At 37.6% G+C, this 20,089-nt stretch overlaps 3 protein-coding genes across 3 annotated transcripts; 2 read left to right on the top strand and 1 right to left on the bottom strand.

Annotated features, from left to right (window-relative positions):
• Positions 1-892: 892 nt before the first annotated feature.
• LOC144666062 (tubulin epsilon chain-like) lies at positions 893-7,140 on the bottom strand. Its single transcript, XM_078527415.1, has 10 exons — positions 7,043-7,140; positions 6,919-6,938; positions 5,842-5,895; positions 5,396-5,448; positions 5,138-5,204; positions 4,882-4,997; positions 3,846-3,967; positions 3,103-3,229; positions 2,591-2,651; positions 893-1,893 (listed from the first exon to the last, which is right to left on the bottom strand). Exons 1-10 carry the CDS (start codon positions 7,065-7,067, stop codon positions 1,078-1,080), a joined length of 1,461 nt encoding a protein of 486 aa, XP_078383541.1. The 5' UTR covers positions 7,068-7,140; the 3' UTR covers positions 893-1,077.
• A 62-nt stretch (positions 7,141-7,202) lies between these two features.
• On the top strand, positions 7,203-10,850 carry LOC144666064 (large ribosomal subunit protein eL30-like). The gene is made up of 4 exons (XM_078527417.1): positions 7,203-7,264; positions 7,365-7,402; positions 9,906-10,051; positions 10,597-10,850. The coding sequence occupies exons 2-4, from the start codon at positions 7,382-7,384 to the stop codon at positions 10,790-10,792; spliced, it is 363 nt and encodes a 120-aa protein (XP_078383543.1). The 5' UTR covers positions 7,203-7,264; positions 7,365-7,381; the 3' UTR covers positions 10,793-10,850.
• A 1,594-nt stretch (positions 10,851-12,444) lies between these two features.
• On the top strand, positions 12,445-19,519 carry LOC144666851 (uncharacterized). The gene is made up of 2 exons (XM_078528259.1): positions 12,445-13,336; positions 15,777-19,519. Exons 1-2 carry the CDS (start codon positions 12,808-12,810, stop codon positions 16,337-16,339), a joined length of 1,092 nt encoding a protein of 363 aa, XP_078384385.1. The 5' UTR covers positions 12,445-12,807; the 3' UTR covers positions 16,340-19,519.
• Positions 19,520-20,089: the final 570 nt, after the last annotated feature.

Raw genomic sequence — 20,089 nt, 5'->3', positions numbered from 1 at the left:
CTTTGAAATTTCCGAAGGTGTCCCGACCAAAACACGATCAGAGATGTAATTGTATGGTAATTATATTCACGCACGCTTTTATGGTGAGAACAATGCGTTTTTAGAAAGGACACGATTGTTTATGCCGAATATTATTGTGATTACTTTGAGTTGCAGAAATATTCAAATCTGAAAGAAAACTAACTCATAGACCTCCTATTATACAACGTAAAATGCAACGCTTTAAATTGGTTAAAATATCAAACAAACAGGGATATTTCTCAAATCACGCGCACGCGCCCATATTTTTATTCAGTCATAAATATCTCGTAAAGTTGTCGATGTCAGTCGTTGTACGTCGTGCATACGCTTTTAATAAATACATAATGATGAACCTAAGGTGTCCCCCGCGACCTTAAATCGGTTTCTGTAGCATGACAGGAGTATTTCTACTCCCCCTGGATGGAATGCTAGTCCATCGTAAGGTTACCCGCCAGCGTTAAATTTGCCAGTACCCATTAATAGGTACGCCTCTGTGAAGAAAGGCACTATATGAGAGTGAAGTGTCTTGCCCAAAAACATAACACGGTGACCCCGGCCAGGGCTCGAACCCAGACCACTCAATCCAGAGTCCAACTCACTAACCATAAGGCCACAGTGCCTCCCATTTAGAGCAGGTTTCAATTGAGTGTCGTAAAACCAAAACCAAAGTAATTACTCCGGCCAATCACAAAGGACGCAGACAATCCAGTTAACCAATCAAAACTCGAAGCAAATACATGTAGCTGGTACAAAACGCGGAAGAAACGTGCGCGAGCGCATCACGATTGGTTTTGGTTTTACTCCTGATTGGCTGAGAAAATGGCGCGAGATTTTTAAGCCAATCACTAAGCCTAAAACACTAAAACACTCAAGTGAAAACCGCTCTATATAGACTCTATTTAAACACAGTGACTGAAATTTTCTATTAGCATTGCTGGGAGATTTATATACAGAATTCTACAACAAGATAATCCTTTTCAGTCTTCAAATTTTTTGTATATCAGTCTTGAATGTGTATGACCTTGAGCAGTTCTGTAACACTTTATAATCATGTTCTCATGCAATTGTTAACCTTTGAATGTCATCCACAACCCTACCCATGTGTGCCTCAAGTGTGTTGTACTCGCTAATCAGAGAGTTTAGTGACTCAATACTGATATCAAACTGAGACGCTTCCATACCATCCACATGAGTGTAATGGTGGACATGAGCCTTGCGCTTGTAAAGCTTCATAAAGCGGTCCTTGAGATCCTGAAATGTGTGTCTAATACAAGTGTTATTTGCAAGGGCTAAAAGTGAATATGGATGACCCACCGGGGGTACAGAACACAATCCAGTCTTCCAACCTTCTTGATTCCAATGTATAAAATGAAGTGAAGGTTTTAGTCTTTCAATGTTCCTTCTTATGTCAGAAATTTCAACATTTCCTCTTAACATCAAAGCACACGCCAGATACAAGCTGTGTTTTGGATCAGCTTTTATGAGTTGGTGGTCTTTTGAGAAAGCGTCTGAGAACATTTGATCCAGCCTTCGAGGAGGAAGATTAACATCAGTTAGACTGTAGAGTGGCGTCAGGCTGGACACGAGATAATGGATCTTGGGAAACGGCACCAAATTCATTGTGATTTCATTTAAATCCACATTTAAGGAACCTTCAAATCTTGCCGAGCTTGTCATGTTTAAAATAAGGTTAGCTGCAATGTTGTTCATGTTGTCAAATGGCTTTTCTGGACCTTTGTCGACACCACCCTCTCCTGATGTAACAGCACTGCTGGCGTTTACATGTGATTGGCTGCTTGACGAGAACACCTTTTTACCAGACTTAGATGGTGGTAAGGCACTTGAAACTTTGTTACAGATGTCCACTAAAGCCTAATTAAAAAATTTAAATATTATATATTTAGAGAGGAAGCCACATCAGCTCTAGCTGGTTTTCATGCGGGTCCTCTATCCAGGTTGAACTAGAATTTTGAAAATGTTGGTTTTTCATGAGGGAGGAAAACCAGAGAACCCAGAGAACAACCCTTGGACCAAGGCGAGAACCAACAACAAACTCAACCCACATATGATGCCGGATCCAGAAATCAAAACCGGGCCACATTGGTGGGAGGCAAGTGCTCTCACCACTGCGCTATCCATGATCGATTTACTTACACGGTGACAAATGAGCTACAATCTTGAACAAAACTGTTGAAACACGTAGCAAATTTCCACTAAATTAGCTAACAGAGTTCAGTTTTGCAATACCCCTCCCCCATTTCAATGTTGTTAATGCTAAGTGTTTTCAAAACAAAGCCTGTCGAACCACAAATCTCAAGAAACAACATATTGAGTAGGGGGAGAGGGGGATAAAATATTTTAACCCGCTTGCAGGTCGGGACATTGGTGAAAAATCCATTAAATGCAGTTGTTTCAACTAGTTTTGTCCAAGATTGTAGTCTACAAAATAAATAATTTCTACCCGAACAGCCAAAAATCTCATTTCATCTTACAAGCAGAAAGAAGAAGTTTTATGGCTTACTTTGTGTATTATAAGTGAGGACATTTTTATGATTTGTTGAAAACATACCTGGTTTTCTATTGGTAGAACACAGTCTGCATGTTCTGTCAGCTGATGCATAGCAAGGACACTGAAAGTACCATATATAACTAGTCAGTAAATTATTACTCACTCGGTGAATATTCAGTGACTTTGATGCAGAACATTGATTTTCTATCCTGTTATACTTTTGACAACTTGTAACCATAAATTCACGTTAAACCTCCTTCAAACAACTGGAGCAGGTTTAAGTAAACACTCAGAGCAGTAAGCTGAGACGAAATGGTTAGTCAAGACTATGACTTCTCAAACTCATTAAAAATTCGTCAAGTTAAAACAAAACTCAAGTGACAACTGAATTCTCAGAACTAACATAATTTATAAGAAATGTATGACAGACAGGAAAGAGAAATAATATTGCGATCTTGGGAGTGAAAGGGTTAATGTGAATTTTGGAGTCCTGATAAAATCAATCTGAGTCCTCTAAAAGTCCTGGAAAATTGTTTGTGAAAAAGGGTACGACCCTGATGTAGCCAAGTTACCTGTTATAAGGTGATGTAATGACATCATCGTCAGCTGATGGGTAGACTGCTGTAGTGAAGCGATATACATCAGGATATTCATCTGCAAGCAGGTTCAACACTGATGTACCCAAACCAGAACCAGTACCTTGGAAAATAAGAATAGTAATCACATTGTGAAATGAGTATGAGTCAGGGCGGTTTTCAGTTGAGTGTCGTAAAACCCAAACCAAAGTAATCACTCACTGGCCAATCACAAAAGGTACAAACAATACAGTGAACCAATCAAAACTCAAAAGAAATACAAGTTGTAGCCAACACAAGCATGGGAAGACGTGCCTGTGCAAGTCACTGTAATTGGTTTTTAGTTTTACTTCCGATTGGTTGATAAAGTACTACAAGATTTGTAAGCCAATCACTTAGCGTAGTTATGCAAAACCATTTGAAGCAAATGCAAATTACTTTAATTTGTTTGTCACTCAATTGAAAACTGCTCTAAAATAAAATTATGCAGTCACTCTACTTCACTGTGAAATCATAATCTTGTGTTAAAAGAAAGGCAACATATATGCCATATATCTCTCATTCTTATGTTATTTTGCGTCAGTGGTTAGTATGGATTTGTAGTTCAGGCCCTGTTTATTGCCTCTGTGTAGTGGTGTATGTCCTTTTGTGGGACAGTTTATTCTTGATTGTCTCAGCAGGTTTGTTAATGAGTATGCTACAGTACATGTAACAAGCCTCCCACACATGTTAAAACTCACCTCCGCCCATTGAGTGGATTAGAAAGAAACACTGCAGGCAGTCACAGAGTTCAGCAGCATGTCTGATGACTTCACTGATCTGTTCTCTATACTGCTGTCCATACATCATGAACCCTGTTGCCCTGTGTAAAATAGTTTAACTCCATGAGGACACCAGAAGCAGCAGATCCAGATGTGCTCAAGGAGGGGATTTTCAGCTAGGCTTCATGCCTAGTATTTCTAAACAAAAATGAGTCCCTCCTATAGATCTACCACTGATGACGCTTATAAGGAGTTTGTAGTTTTGAGTTCTACAGTTGAATCCTGAGAACTCAAACCCTCAAATATGACTCGAACAACCTGCTGACTCAAACCTTTTTTAATTCCACTTCAGGTCATTTTCTTACTACCGGTAATTTTATCCTTGAGGACTCAAACCCTGATAACTTGAACCTTTTCCAATTTTGCTTGAAGGTTTGAGTTATCAGGATTTTACTGTACTTGTGTACACTCTTACTAATACTAGCACGGGGGGGGGGGGGTACTCCGGATTGTAAATGACGGGGATGATTCAATGGAGGCAAAACCCAGGACCAAAAAAATCCCTAAGTCTTCCAACATTACCCAAAAAAATCCCTGGACCAAAAATAACCCCCAAATAAATCCCTTGTCAAATTACCCTTAAATTGCCAGGAGGGGCAATAATATAACACAAAGAAAACCATAAAAAATTGAACGCTCGTGTTTGCTTATTCATCATGCCATAAATACGCCAAGGCACTTAAGTTCGTTTTTAATACCCAAAAAAATCTCCTATTTAAATCAAGTCACCCAAAAAATACTTGCCAAATTTTCCAACCTATAAAAACAACCCCAAAAAAATCCTTCGATCATCCCCGTCATTTACAAACTGGAGTACCCCCCCTTGGGAATACTAGATTGTCTTAGTTCTGGTAGTACTGCAGTATAGCAGTTGTCAATATTTTACAACCTTGATAGTTTTTTAGTAGCTTAAAATGTAAATTGTGTTCAGTTTATAAGACGATTGACAGCTTACCAGTTATTGCCTGATCCAGACACGTCAGTTATTAACTGCTGGCAGTCAAATACATCTCGTAAAGGCCCTTTAAGGATCTCATTAACAACACCTTCCTCCATATCTATGACGACTGCCTGATGTATTGAAAGAAAAAGGTGTTACATTTTATTACCCTAAACATTTTTATTAATAAGTTAAAATTATGTGACATTTCCATTTCACACCTAAGTAGTATTTTAGTACACTAACAGAAACAATAAAAATGGCTGCTTACCCTAGCTTTTAAGGATTTGATCCTTTGCTTCACATTTCCTAAGGGAATATCAACTGGATTCTTGTATCTGAGAAAAAAACAAACAAAAAGATATTTCAAATAATGTCTAGTTATCAAAACTAAAATTTGTACAATCATTAGTAGAATAAAGAAAATCATCACTAAGGATATTGATGAAGTAAAAAACACCAATCTGCATGAAAAGGCAACTTTAATGTATTGAAAAGAAGTGGACAACCTAGTTTGTTTATTGCATACCTTGTATCAACATTACGGAAGAAGCTACTGAGAGATTCATCAAATATCCCATGCTAGAATAGAAATACAGGTTAATAGTAGGTTTTATTATACTAGAATTAGTTTTGATCTAATCTACATATTATTTTTATCTGGTACTGTGGGTATTGAAAATCACCTCAATGTTTGCTCTAACTTAAATACCTAACAAAGACCAAAGTAGAAACAAAGCTTAGATTTCTAAAAAGAATATTATTGTAAAATTAGTAGCATAATTTGAAAAGGAAGAAAGGAATTCAATTCTGCCTTTTGAGGGGAAAATCTGTCTGTCTTAACAAGCTTACAAGGGAAGCAGCACTTAAAAGCCTACAACTAAACTACAAACTAAATGATTACAATGTACACTTAAGGACTTAATCCAGTATTATTGCAGATCACATAACATAACAGGACTTAGTAGCTGTTACCTTATTTGTGCTGGCATGCTCTCTCAAAGCCAAATCCCAGAACCGGCATCCAATCTGTTTTTAAAACATCGACATAAAAGTTAAGAAGACATGGAAGAAGAGTACACAAAGAGAACCAGTGATCCCCACCCCTTCTCCAAGGAAACAAGACTTCAACCTTTAATCAATAAGACAAGACGTTAATCCCCTCCTGATGGGGAGGTGTTGGTGGCTTCCTTCTGACTCACAAGGAAGTGGGGAGAGGGAGAGGCCAAAATTTTTTTGATCCCTATTTCCTAAATCCACCACTGTTCTGAGTCCAGATGTTCTGCAGGGCCATAATAGGCCATTTTACAGTTGTCTGCTCGGCCTGGCCTGGGGTGGGCTGAGGTGACCTTGTTTTGTCGCCTCACTGTTTTTGTTGTGTTTCATGTTGTTCTAAGTTCTAGTTGCCAGGGAGGTGCTCGGTCACCTCCCCTCACTCCCCAGGTCACTGCGCACTGAATGACTATTGCCATTTTATATCCACCCCCCCCCCCCTCCCTCCCTATAGATGAGATTTTCTGAAAAGGCTTTAAAAGTCATTGCTGAGGGGGTAACCCTGAAGGCTTTTTTTGACCATTCAAATATAATTTTCTGAAAGGGTTAAGCAAAAGTTCGCTTTTTTCTGAAGGGATTCTGATTTTGATTTTGGGTTACTTCTGGGGGGTATCATGTCAACCTCGTCCCCAGGACTGTCTGCGTGGTGCCCCCAACAAACAGATTCGTCAGGGGCAAAATGCGGATAGCCCTGGGGACGAGGTTGGGTATCATGTCGGCACTCTGATCTTTTTTTCTTAGGCCTAAGGGGTCAATTTTGACTTACCTCATCAATAGGGGGTAGGGATATACAATGGAATGGCCCACAGAAAATATAAATGACAGATATTCCACATCATTTCTTCCCCATTCCCTTTTAAATTACGAGGAGAAATGTTCTTATTTCACATTTTGTTTTAAGAAATTTGTTTCCAGGGACTAGCTTGACTTCAACACAATTTTTGTTCAAATTTCAATTATAAAGGTGTACAAATCAAGCAACAACAAACCACATCTTACTTGATTTCCACATTGTCCAACTGGAACATCAGGTTAATTTTTCAAAAGGAGGGAAGAAAAATGAATACATGATTATCGAGTAACATAATCAATCGACATTCTGCTAAAAATACTAGTAGATTACCTTGAACTACAATTGACTGAGTCATGTCCAAGTTTTATAATTTTGTTGTAAACGAAATTTGTTTCGTGGAGGGCGCCATTTTGAAATTTCGCGCAAAATTTCGCGCCTGCGCAACAACCCAAGATACGGGTACTTGAGCAGGGAATTATGGGATACCCGTTCTCTTTCACCATCGTGGCTGCCTTGAGCGAGTTTCCAAGTGGAAATTAAGAATTGTTTTAGGTATATCTATAAAACAACGGCTCGTAAAGACAAAATTATGCGATAATTAGTTTACTCTTTAATTGATTTTGTTACTGATTTGTTCTTGTATTGATCACAGGCGGTCAAACAGCAAAAATGGTGTCCTCGAAAAAACAGGTATGTCGGTTTTGGATACACGTGCATTTTAGCTGAACTCTACAATTATTACTCTCAGATCTTCAGCAGGCTGCATAATTTATTTCTGGCATTTCTAAATGTCGGGTTGTAAGGAGAAAGCTTGTATGATGGCTTGATGAGTAATTATTGTATGGTTTAAAATTGACTGGGATATAGTAAAACATAAACACGGGAGCTAGTAATACAGTCAACTCTCTCTAAGACGGACACCTTCGGGACCGGCTTCAACTGTCCGTCTTAGAGAGGTGTCCGTCTTGTAGAGAGTCGAGGTAACATGACACCAGTAATTTTGAGATAATAAAGCTAAACGGCTATGCACAATGAATACACGTCTGTTTTAAGTCTGTTTAAAGTCGCTTTCTTTAACAAAACCTACAAACTGGGACATCAATAGTATCAGAAAATTGACTCGTTTTTCTTTACAATCGATAATTCACTGCTTCACGTAAGCAGGGAAGCTTTGTTGTTTTTGGTTAGTTAGCTTGGTATACACGTATTCTTTGGGCACTGACTAACTTTGCTTTAGCGATATAACATGATAAAAAAAAACACTTCTTAAGTGTCCGTTGATTATTTCAAAGTGTCCGTTGTCCGTCTAAGAGAGGTGTCCGTCTTATAGGGAGTTTGGTTACAGTAAAATGACTGAAAAACAGCAGGGACCATCACCAGGTGTCCGTCTTATGAAGGTGTCCGTCTTATAGAGGTGTCCATTATGAGAGAGTTGACTGTATTTAGCTTTGAAATATGCTTACTACTCACATGTTTAAAAGTTTGTCAAACGTTAAATGTGACAAATTATATATTTATTCCATTCCTCATATTCCTTTCCTGTTTCCTTGCAATTTGACACATCAATATGTGACAGTAGTGTTTAATATAATGTCTTGTACGAGAAAATTGTTAGCACATTCTCAAAGGCTGGTTCTCATATAATCACCCTGATCGTTTCTATCACCTTTGTCTTTGTCTTTCTTGCAATCGGGGAGATTATATGACAACATTACACAAGCGCACAGTGACGTCTGTGGCGATTGGATCACTTGGATCACCCTCGTTCTATCCTTCTAGCTTCTCTAACCCTTCCTTGCCATACAACTGTAATAACAGAAAATATATGAGGCCACAAGTTTTGCTCTTTCATTGAAGGCTGTCATTGTTTTGGATCTAGGGCTAAAATGATTGTTTTTGGTAGGTCTTCGCTCATACCAGGCGATCGTGGTGATCATATGAAATTTTTTTTAAAAAAAAAAAAAAAAAAAAAAAAAAAAAAAAAAAAAAAAAAAAAAAAAAAAAAAAAAAAAAAAAAAAAAAAAAAAAAAAAAAAGAACCCCCGATCGCTTCCAATCGCTTTGATCACCTACGATCGCCTCAGTATTTGCAAATGATCAATATGATAGAAACGATCAGGGCAATCATATGAGAACCAGACTTAAGAAAACTCTGTGTCAATCACAACCTAAGAAATGTTCAATAATGAGAGTTTTGCGCAAAATTTTTGCTTGGCACAACCATCGTGTACTACAAAAGTCACGTGCCGCAAAGGTGTGCTATTTGTTTGTACTCAGAATAACAACTTTTGCAATTGTAGTTAATCCTGTTGTTCCAGGAATTATGGTCTTACAGTTGATTTCAGTTTACTTTGGCCGCCCACTTTGCGAAGTTTGTTGGGAAATTGGAAACTTTGTTACGAAGTTGCCAATTACATTGTGACATTTGCGAATCAAACTGCGAACTTCGATACAAAGTTCCCAACTTCAGCCCGAATTTATTAAAACCTTCTGTAATTATGTTATCAAAAAGGGCTTTGCTACGCTAAACTGTTAGAAACAAATGTCATAAAAATAAAAGTAAAGAAGGTTCGAAAACTTTTATGTTCAGCGAGCCGTAAACATATTGTCTAGTCTTCTCTGTCGCATCGCGTCGGCTTCTATTAAAATCAATTTTACATATGGGTAAACCATCTAGGTTTATTCGGCTTACAAACGCAGAAGACTTGAAATTGATGACGATGCCTCACAGAAATCGTTAAATGTGTATTTTTATACAAAAAAAGTTAAAATTTCACCAAATTTCTGCATGCATAAAATTTATTTATCCGCAAATCACTTGCGTGATCGCTGATGCAAAACGTTGTCTTACACTTCAAGCTACTTCAACTTTCCTTGACCAGTTCAAAAATCATCGAGTTTGGATATCGCCATGACTTTCAAGCAACATGTCTTGTTTCTTCTCAACTACCAAACTTGGAAAGTTCAGTCGGGCCAAAGTTGGGAACTTTATATCGAAGTTCGCAATTTGATTCGCAAACTTCGCAACATAATTGGCAACTTGTAACAAAGGTTCTAATTTCCCACGAACTTCGCAAAGCGGGCGGCCAAAGTAAACTGAAATCATCTGTAACAGTGTACTAGTTTTTGCTGTAGAAAACTCTAATCAGTTGTCAGCAAACTGGTAATTTAATCTTGTATGTTTTCTTTTGTAGAAAAAGGCAATGGAGAGTATTAACTCTCGTCTTGCTCTTGTGATGAAGAGTGGAAAGTTCACGTTAGGATACAAGTCCACTCTCAAGACACTTCGACAGGGCAAGGCAAAGCTTGTTATAATCTCAAATAACACTCCCCAGCTCAGGTAATAACAAGTCAATCTGCTTACAAGACTGGCGACAATACCTTATTTACTGCCCTGTAACTGGTTAGAAATTGCCATTTGCATTCATTTTGCTGCCCTTTTAAACATGGGTTCATTAAGTACCTTTAAAATTCAAAACTTTTCTTCAGTGAATCACCCGCAATCTTTATCTCTTGTCTTTTGGAATTCAAGTGACTCATTGCTAAACCTTAATGTAAACCTCTAACGTTTTGCACGCACAAACAGCTGTTTTGTGTAAGGTTGTCTAAAAACTTTTTAGGTGTACACATTGTGTACATGCTGCTCTTAAAGAGGAAAAATGTTGTTGATTTCTGGCAGGTTTTTGGATTAACATCCTTTGGAGCATCTTGCCTGACAGGATTGGGCTTAAGGAAATGCTGAATTGAAGTTCTTGCTTGCTTTTTTTTTTTCAATTAAATAAATAAAGAAGTAATGATGTAATGGCTAGGTCACAAATGTACATTACCAATGAGCTATAAAGGATAGCATGACATTGCTATAATTTTCCATGTTTTTGTTTACAGGAAAAGTGAGATTGAGTACTATGCCATGTTGGCCAAGACTGGAGTCCATCATTACACCGGCAACAACATTGAACTTGGAACAGCTTGCGGCAAGTACTTCCGTGTGTCAGTCCTCAGTATCACTGATCCTGGTGACTCGGACATAATTCGCTCCATGCCTACAGAACATCAGGCTACTCAGCCACAACAATCATAAAAAAAGTGCTGTAATGAATGTGAAATAAAAATTTTTTTTCTTGAGAACAGGCACTGTATTTTGTGTGTGTGTGTTTGTGGGCCATGGTTTTGGGAGATATTAAATTGTGGAGAAAAGCATTGCATGACAGTTTTTTATGTTATGGCTACAAGAAAGTGTAGCCAAGGTATGATTACAGTTGTGCCAAAAAAAGCGTGCCCCCCAAGAGTATGTTAACGAATTGGTAACCTATTTGATATTTGAATCCGTCAGTCAATTTCAAGAATACATAGCGCCAATTAATGTTCTAGTAAACTAAACTTTCTGATCAGAGACCGTAATGTTTTTACGCTTATTAGATGCAGCAAATAGTAAGACAAATTCAAATTCTCACCTCTTTTTCAAATTGGGCGGCTATGATTGGAACTAAATTTTGATTCAAACATTGATTGCCAGTTATGCATTCTTGAAATTGACTTACAGATTTAAATTTCAAGTACCGTAATGATTCGTGCGCCCCCCCGCCCCCTTCCGTCGCCCCTCTTCGTGTGTTTGGCCCCCTTTCTTGCGCCCCCATTCTGCCCCCGTTCTGCACCCATTTCTTGTCCCCTTGGTCTGCCCTCTGTCATTGTCCTGCTCCGACCGTTCGCCGCGTTCGTCGGCTGCTTCTCTCCGCGGTCGCTCCCGCCCCTCCCTCCCTCGGGTGCCTCGCGGCCCCGGTAATCAATTCAGTTATTAATGTACTCTTTGTCCATTGGATTTGTGAAAATTAAAAAAGAGGGCCTGTAGTTATTATGAAGCAGGAGTGTCAGGTTTGGGATACATTGAGCCTAGTTCCATGTCAGGGGTTGTTTTGGAAAAGGGCAGTCTGGCTGATCTGCCAGCGAAACAAATTGGATTGCAAATGCCTAACCTGCAATACATTAGTAGTGAAAGAGTACAAAAGTAGAGAAAAAAATCCATGCACAGCAAGCCAAAGGTAAAGCTGTGCAAGCTAAAAGTGAAAAAAATTCTTGCACAAATATAACTCAAGACCGAGAAAAATTCGAGCTCAGAAAAATTGCCCAGCCCTCAGCCCCTCCCACAAAATAAAATAGGTTATCCCTTAGTTACCAAATAAACACCAAGTCAACAGGAATGAATCTAGAGTTTTACATATTATTTCAGGGGACAGTTAATCGTAGAAATATGGCATTGTCAGAAAGAATGAAAAGCGTTTTGCATTACATCAACATAAATATCACCTGGTTAAGTTTGGGGGCCTGAAACTGGCCACTTTAATTTTTCCAATAAATTTTTTAACTTTCCATGTTTTCACAGCAAAATGCTATAAATAAGTTATCAATAATAATAATAATAATTCTTAACTTTTAACATGCAAAATTGTCAGCAAAAAAAATATATAAGTTTGCAAGTGGTAGCTATATTTGGTAATTTACGTTTCTTTCAACTCAGCGTTATTTTTGGTAATTTACAAATGTTATGTTTTTGTCCGATATCGTCTAACGGAAAAAACAACTTTATCTTGGCGTGCAAGAATGCAGTATATTTGACGAAGGTGTACCGAAGCTGATCCGATCATGACGTCATATACGGACCGTCACGATCGTAAGTTTGTCTAAATCACGTGACCTGTTTCCTTTTATGGCGGTAAACTGCTAAAAGTGTCGAACGGAAGTCGTCATTGGCGGGTCCGACAGGAAGAGGAGCAGCGATCAGCGATCCGCGTTCAAAGCTGATACGGCTGTGAAAATAACACGTTTTGTTAAGCGTCGCTTGGTATTTTTGCAGCGGTACTGAATAAGGAGGCCAGAACTAATTTGAAGTGGACGTGTACGGTGCATAAGTGCCATAAATGACAGTGCAATTAGTGGGAAAATGCGTGGGAGCTACTAACAGACGATAGCTAATAGCAACCAGTCGTGGTAAATGATCTGATCTGAGTATGCTAAACACCTTGACGCTAAAAATGGGCCGCATTCTTAGCGTTTCATTGTCGGATTAGTATTAGTTAAATTGCTTGGCAAAACAGTATCATGGCAGAGCAAGATAGGAAGATGAAGAAGCGAGTAATCAAAGAAGGAATTCTTCAAAAGAAAACCAGCCTGCTGAAGCAATGGCGTCCTCGATTCGTTGTTCTAAACAGACAGATGTTGTGCACATTCAAGAAAGAAGATGATCAGAAACGCGGGCGAACTGCAGAAGCTCGGATATTTTTGGTGGACATAGAAACCACTGAAAAGTTTGAAACCAAGAAGAGAAAGCATTGTTTTAATCTGATCGTAGAAGGGAAGCCTTTCTTCAGCTTCTGTTGCAGTTCCGAGTTGGATAGGGAGCTCTGGATGCTATCCGTGCAGACAGCTAAAGAGAATGAACTCAAAGAAGAAGAAACCGACCCAGTTAGAAGAAAAAGCACGAAGTTAACCGGAGGGCTAAAGCGGATAACGATCCAAAGAGAGAAAGGCCAGGGGCTGGGATGCACAATTAAAAATGTCGGTGGAGTGATCTTTGTCAACCGAATTCTCGAAGACGGGCCTGTTTCAACATCTGGAATTCTGCGACCGGGTAAGCTTCAATCATTTAATTCAAAAGTTTGTTCTTTAATGTTTTATGAAACCTGACAAGTTAGAACAGCACCTAGTTTGTTGGAGATTCTAATCTAGTGTTATTTTCTGTGGCACCAGTTCGTGTTTATCTTGGATAACACCTGACTTCAAACACTCTGTAGGCGGACTTGCTTGCAATTGGTAAAGAAGTCGTTTCATTCGCTGTCGAATTTGGCTCTAATACGAGCGATTAGTTTATAGATGGCCACACAATCGGTTTACATGGCTAAATGCGAAGTCACTCAGGGTAATATTCTCAAATTTAACCAGTAAATAGAAACCGAAGTTACTTCAATGAAAGAAGAATTGAATTTGTTCCCGAACGCACAGGTGCTGTCGTCATTCAGAACGTAGACTTTCGTTTAGTTGTCAAAGTTTAATGTTTCAGCTGTAGTTTACCAAAGACGCCCTGAATTCGTTCTCGCCTCGTTAACTACGGCTCACATTTAGAAATGAACACATTTTATGTATTGTTCTTTTGTCAGCTCTAATTGTCAAATCTTCAACTCATTCAAAGTCAAAATAAGCTTGCATCTGCTAATTTCCGCATGCAAATTAATTGCCGTACGACACGAAATTCACGCAAAATTTTCGCTTCACTGCAAATTTCCGCGGTTTTTCGTCTGAAAGAATAAATTTGACGTGAAAGTTATTTCCCCAAAATGGCAGTAAAATAGGTTATTTTAAAATTAAAGTTCGCAGTTAATGTTTTTCTGAGCATAATTTCAATATTGTCGTTTCAAAACAAGCTTATCTTTTATTATCACTTTTGAAGAAAAAAAAAATTAATGCGTCAGTAATCAAAAATACGTCAAGGGAATTGCGTATGGAGCTAGAAGTTTTCATTATTTATATTACTTTCAATATGCTGAACAATTTCTAAAATATAATTTGCATCTGTTTGTGCAAAATACAAAATTATGCTGTACCACTGCTGATATTAAAACTTGTTTATTTTTCAATTGCTTGGTCCTTTTAAAGGTATCGTGGACATAATATAATGTTTTGAACAAATTTTTAACTCTTGGTTTAATATAAAATATTAAAATGTATATTTTTTTGGAACAGCCGAAAAAGTTGGTCAGATCTGTAGTAAGAACATATTAAACTGCGGCAACATAGAATTCTGAAACTTTCAATTAGTTTGTAGTAAAGAATAACATGGCATTGTTTACTGCTTATAAACACTGGAGTCAAATTGGTTTTGTTATTCAAATTTGCCAACCATTATCCATCTTTGTTCAATATGTGACGCAACAAGAAATGTCGCTATATGTTGTTTTTCATAATAAAACAGATGGTAGCCATAGGAGACTTACTTTCCTTGCAAAATTTTTCATACAATAATGTTTTATAAAGTCGTGTGAACTGAATGACAGTATGCAATGAATAATTCTTTTTCATTTTTTCCTTTACTAAACCAAGCTTTTGCTTCATTTTCAATTTACTCTCAGCTTTTTAGTAGTCCTCGGTAGGTCAATTCTCCCCACTGTTGCGGATAGGGTGTTACCTTGTGTGACATTAAAAACTGTGGCCTAGTTACCCGCGCAACACGAAATATTACCCAGGCAATGAAATGCATGTAACCTAAGCCGTCTAGTATTACAGAAGAGACTTGTTTTTTTTTTTGTACAATGAAAAGTAGACATGAAGAACTCTATCGAGAGTGTTTTCAATTAAAAGGATTGTGAATAAAAGTATTCAGCGAGTGATTTAGTTGCCTTATACCAGTTTACGACACCACTTCTCCCATACATTTCTTTTAGTGTTACCTTGGAGAATTTGATGATGCATCAAGACACTTTTTGTGACAAATTATCATGAAAAAAAAAAGAGATGTATTTATTTTTCTAGAAACTTTTTTTTCAAGTTAATATTGTAGAAGGGGACAGGAGGTCAGCTGCAAACCTGGGAAATACAGAGCCCCCTGTCCCCCCCTCCCCCCCCCCCCCCCGCCCGCAATATATACAGCAACAAAATATTAAGACGGATTCAGCTTAATGTTTGAGCAATAGGTGCAAAAATTAATTACCAAAAATCTACTAATAGCACGGTGACATCTCACTGTTATTCATTCTCCAATTGACCCCGCTATGAAATTCTAAAGCAATCTCGAGAAATTTAATGTCAAACCTTGTAAAAGGCTTAAAACGTGTGTTATTTTGTCTTGAACTGACCTGAAACGTCTACTGTTAACTAAAATATGGAGATCTTCAAATTCATATCTCTCGCGTGGGGTTAGCGTAAAAGTTAAAATTTCTATAAGTTCTTCTTAACTGTATTAAAAACTGTGACCATACCATGCGTTTGTTTTGGTACCTTTAGTTTTGCCTTTATTGCTCGATATTGTTCAGCGGAAACCGTCTTAATTTTTTTATCTAAATTTTTTTCTTCACCAGGTGACCAAATTCTTGATATCAATGGAATTGAACTAGGTGGGCGCTCAGTATCAGAAATAAGTGAAATTATCAAAGGAAGCCCAGAGTTAGTTGTGTGCACAGTTAAACCTTCTTCTGATTATCGTTACTGCGACACCCACACAACAGAGCACACAGAATACGCCGAAATAGATTTGGATTCATTGAAAGCTAAAGACGAGGAAGAGAGCAGTGTTTTGTCCAGTGATGGGAGTTCGGAGAATCAAGGAGACAAAAAGACAAGTGCTAACGACGAACTGAAAAGACATTCATTACCTGCGGTCTTACCAGATTCCCAGTCTGGGAAGGAAAGGAACAAGGAGGAGTCAGTCAACTTTCTTGAGTTAAACTTCCCTGGGAATGAGCGCCCCCGTGGGAGAAGCGATGTATCACGTTCCCCTAGGATACCTGATAGGCCTAACAGAGGGCGAGGCAATCCAGGTGCTTACATAGAGCTCGAGTTCAACAGCAAAGAGAACAAGAGCGGAGAAGGTACTGGTGCAAAAGCAGGAGATGGAAAGAGCAATTCATTACCACAACGCTAAGAAATCAGAGTAAAATCATTGTGTTCAGGGTATTGAAAGATTGTAACTGATTATAAATCCAAAACAACAATAGATACTTTCTAGGAAAATGGTGCCATTTTTCTTGCACCCTATTATGTAGCCCCATCATGTCCCTACCCATTATTCCCCATGACCTAGTTCAGGCCTTCACTGATTACATCTTAGGACTGATTTAGATGTTACAGTTTTTCATGCAACAAACTTGATTTTTGGTTCCATTAAGATGCATACATTTTTGTAAGAAAGTGGTTGATTTGGATTAGACAAAGCAATTTCTGCTGTGGGGTTTCAGTAATTTTATACTGGAACTGTGGTATTGAGGTATTCGCCAAAACCCTGGGATACATTTCATCTAAAGCATGACTTGACTTAACCCATTGACGGCCATACTCAAAATCTCCAGGAGGAAAAGATCTTTCCAATGATACCTGGATTACAGTGATCGTGTTAAATTATGTAGCCTGAAATATGCACAAAAACGCAAAATTTCTGTGAAAAACTCAAAGGAAAATTTCCGCCAACCACCCCTTACTGCTCCGTGTTAAAAATTTTGCGCGAGGACAATGCTTTCTTCAGAAGTCTTGCACTGAGAGCAAGCACACTACAAGGCCAACAAGTGCATCAATAAGATAAAATGAGGAGAAAAAGGAAATTAGCAAAAAAAAAAGCCAAAAAAAAAAATGAGACGCCTAAAGTAGAAGAGCACTGTCTGACCCAAAAACTATCTCTATTGAGTAGGTTGGAGCTTACTTAGCTCATAACTGACCAAAACATGTCAAAAGTATCCGAAAAGTGTGATTTTTTTGTAAAATCTCCAGGTGTCAATGGGTTAAAGTTTGACAAAAAGACAGTTGTTTGTGTGCTATTTGGGCAGAAATTTTACAAACAAAGTATTCAGTTACTTTAACTGAGAGCCGAACCAAGCAGTTACACTAAGGGGAAGAGATAATTCTTGTTACATAAGGTCATGTTGAAAAATGACAAGGCATTTTCATAGCTGTGGTATTTCATAGATTTTCGACAGCGTTGCAGTATTTTGCTGTTTTTTTTTTGGCAGTATTGCACCCTCTAATACCTTTGATAATTTAGTTTAATCACCCATCTTGTGGCTTAAACTTCTGATTTGCGGCAGTAGACAATCAGAACTGTAAAAGTGTTTTGTGCATTTGTTATTTCAGGATAGCAGATTTTAACATTTCAGTAGTCAATAGAACATTCAATAACAGACTTCTAGCTTACCTGAATAGACACAAATCTGTGTTGACTTTATATGTGCAACACAGATGCAAGCACAATTAATCCAAGCAACCTTTACATGTAAAATGCAAACACAAGGAGCACAAGATTTGCAGATGCAGTTGAAGTCATTTTTCTAAGTTGACAGACAAGTCGCACTTTCCTTGGTTGTGTTTGCTCTTCCATTTGCATTAGCAACGTTCACCTGTGATGCAAATGCAAGCAGAAGCCAGGTTAAAAAAATGGACATTTCTCCATCGTTGCGCTTTCAGTTGTGCTTGCATTTGCGTTACTTGTGTGAACTCTTGCTTGTGGCTCAGTTAAAGGGACTATGTCCAGAGATTCCAACCCTTTGTGAAAGAAAATAGGGAGACTGAAGGTGCGAGCCTCTAGGTGGATCTAGAGACATGTTCCACCGGGAAAATTTACAAATTTAGGTTCTCCCAAGTGCCATTTCCGGCATTTTGACATCATTTCCGAGTTATTCTATAAGGTCTTTATTCTTTTCACAGACATAATAATTTTCTGGTGCATTTCTTTACTTTTGTTACACTCTGATCGCAAAAAAGTACTAAAGAATACCAATTTTTCCCTTGTTTTCAGAATTTCATGATAAATCGGGAGAATCTGATAGAAATCGGGAGAGCGGGAGGCCACGCATCAAATCGGGAGACTCCCGATAAAATCGGGAGGGTTGGAATCTCTGTATGTCACGGAGTTAAACAGATTTTTAAACAGCCAAAATTTATATTTGTGTTGAAATCCCCGTGAAATAGTCCCTTTAAAGTGTAGTGCTCTTTAATCAGTCACACTTATTATATGAGTATTGTTTTTTATTTGCTGAGACCTGCCACAATATTAAGCTTTACATTTATATCAGTCAGAATATTTGTATTTCAGCTTGGTTGGTACTTGACTATAATCAAGCAAAGAAAGTGTTATAATCCAATAATTTTATTCTTAATACTACTCAATTTTATTTATTGTCTCTCAAAAAAGAAAAATTATTATGGTTACCAAACAGAATAGAGGATTAAAGGTGAAAAGGTTAAGTTGTGATTTCTTTGTGAAATTATGTGCTAAAAGTTCAAATTTTAAAAGCCTAAATTTATCGCTTTAACTTGACCATCAGTTGTTAAAATTCCTAACTTTGCTTATTAATATCCTGCTATCAATATCCTTTAAATGTAAAGGGGCCCTGTGGTTGTGGTTAATGCAATGCATTAATGAAAATGAATTTGTTATGTATTCTTTCTCTCTGATGTCTTGATATCACAAGTAATCAGAGTAATCAGAATTAGGGAGAAAATTAAATAAATTGTAAAGATGCATTCAGAGGTTCAGTCTAATATATAGTGAGCTTTTCTTAGTTTTGTGAAACATAAGGTGCTTTCCATTTGTCAGAACAGGCCGGCCAGTCCAGTGGTTTTGAATGTAAAATGGGCCTTTTACACAAACTTTTGCAACAAATCTGCGATAATGATGTATAATATTTATGCATTAACTGAGTTGATAGAACAAATCTGACTAACAACAGAATTCTTTTTTTCTTTTTTTTTTTTTACTAACAACTAACAACAGAATTCCGTTCTCAAATATACTTGACTGGCCGGCCAGTCCTGACAAAGAAAAGTGCCCATAAATTGAAATACTTCATGCTAGGGCTTCCGATGGTTTTAGTTAATAATTATTTATAAACTGTGAAGTATTTTGAAGTAAACTCTGGGAAATGAATATTCTAGCACTATAAGATGTCAAAGTACCTTCTGTAAGACATAGAAATCTAGAAAGTGGCCTTACAGCCTTATGCGCCTACTGGCGCGATGAGACATGATGATTCAGTAAGTGGTGCCATTCCCTGATAGTATTTTTAGATGATTCAAAGTGTGATATCTTAGAAAAATTAAAAGTTATTTAATTGAACAGTAGCCTCCCTTTTGCGGCATTCTTTAAGCTCATTTAAATGTAGATGTCCTCATAATGCACAATTTTGGTCAGCCGGTGGTTGTACTGTAATAGTAAAATCAACAGGCAACCTGAAGAGTAATTGAAATAAAATTTGTAACAAGTCTCCTGGAAGAGATTTAAATGGAAGCCAGGATAAAATTAAGAGTGCAAGCCATGTCGTGAAATACAAAGACTGCTGAAAAAAAAAAGAACTTCTGTCAAAAACTATAGGTCTATTGAGTGCATGTTGTGGACTCGAAAAGTCAAAACAATTTTTTTCTTCCAAATTTTACATTTGACAGTTGATCTAAATCAGATGGAACGTTTTATTTCTATATTTATTTTTTTTGGAATTTAATTTTACTTTGCGAAGATGATAAACAGATGATAAACTTGTCTGCTCTAATATTGGAGAGATTAAGCTTTACATTATATGGCAAACGCTAGCTTGCCTTTCATTTTGCTACCTTTTTATGGAATTCTAAAATTTATCAGGGGAAAAATCCCACATTCACAACAAACAAAAAAACTACTTATTTCCTCGTA

The sequence above is a fragment of the Oculina patagonica genome, chromosome 9, assembly GCF_052425735.1.
Source record: "Oculina patagonica isolate OP01 chromosome 9, crgOcupat, whole genome shotgun sequence".
NCBI lineage: Eukaryota > Metazoa > Cnidaria > Anthozoa > Scleractinia > Oculinidae > Oculina > Oculina patagonica.
This window is presented reverse-complemented; position numbering and strand designations above follow the sequence as displayed.

Excerpts from the sequence above, each read along its gene's own strand:
- LOC144666062 (XM_078527415.1), bottom strand. The coding sequence starts at position 7,067 with ATGACTCAGTCAATTGTAGTTCAAG. Across the intron at positions 6,939-7,042 it reads TCAGTCAATTGTAGTTCAAG|TTGGACAATGTGGAAATCAA; the intron begins GTAATCTACTAG and ends CTGATGTTCCAG. Across the intron at positions 3,968-4,881 it reads TCTGGATCAGGCAATAACTG|GGCAACAGGGTTCATGATGT; the intron begins GTAAGCTGTCAA and ends TATTTTACACAG.
- LOC144666064 (XM_078527417.1), top strand. The coding sequence starts at position 7,382 with ATGGTGTCCTCGAAAAAACAG. Across the intron at positions 7,403-9,905 it reads TGGTGTCCTCGAAAAAACAG|AAAAAGGCAATGGAGAGTAT; the intron begins GTATGTCGGTTT and ends TTTCTTTTGTAG. Across the intron at positions 10,052-10,596 it reads AATAACACTCCCCAGCTCAG|GAAAAGTGAGATTGAGTACT; the intron begins GTAATAACAAGT and ends TTTTGTTTACAG.
- LOC144666851 (XM_078528259.1), top strand. The coding sequence starts at position 12,808 with ATGGCAGAGCAAGATAGGAAGATGAAGAAGCGAGTAATCAAAGAAGGA. Across the intron at positions 13,337-15,776 it reads ATCTGGAATTCTGCGACCGG|GTGACCAAATTCTTGATATC; the intron begins GTAAGCTTCAAT and ends TTTCTTCACCAG.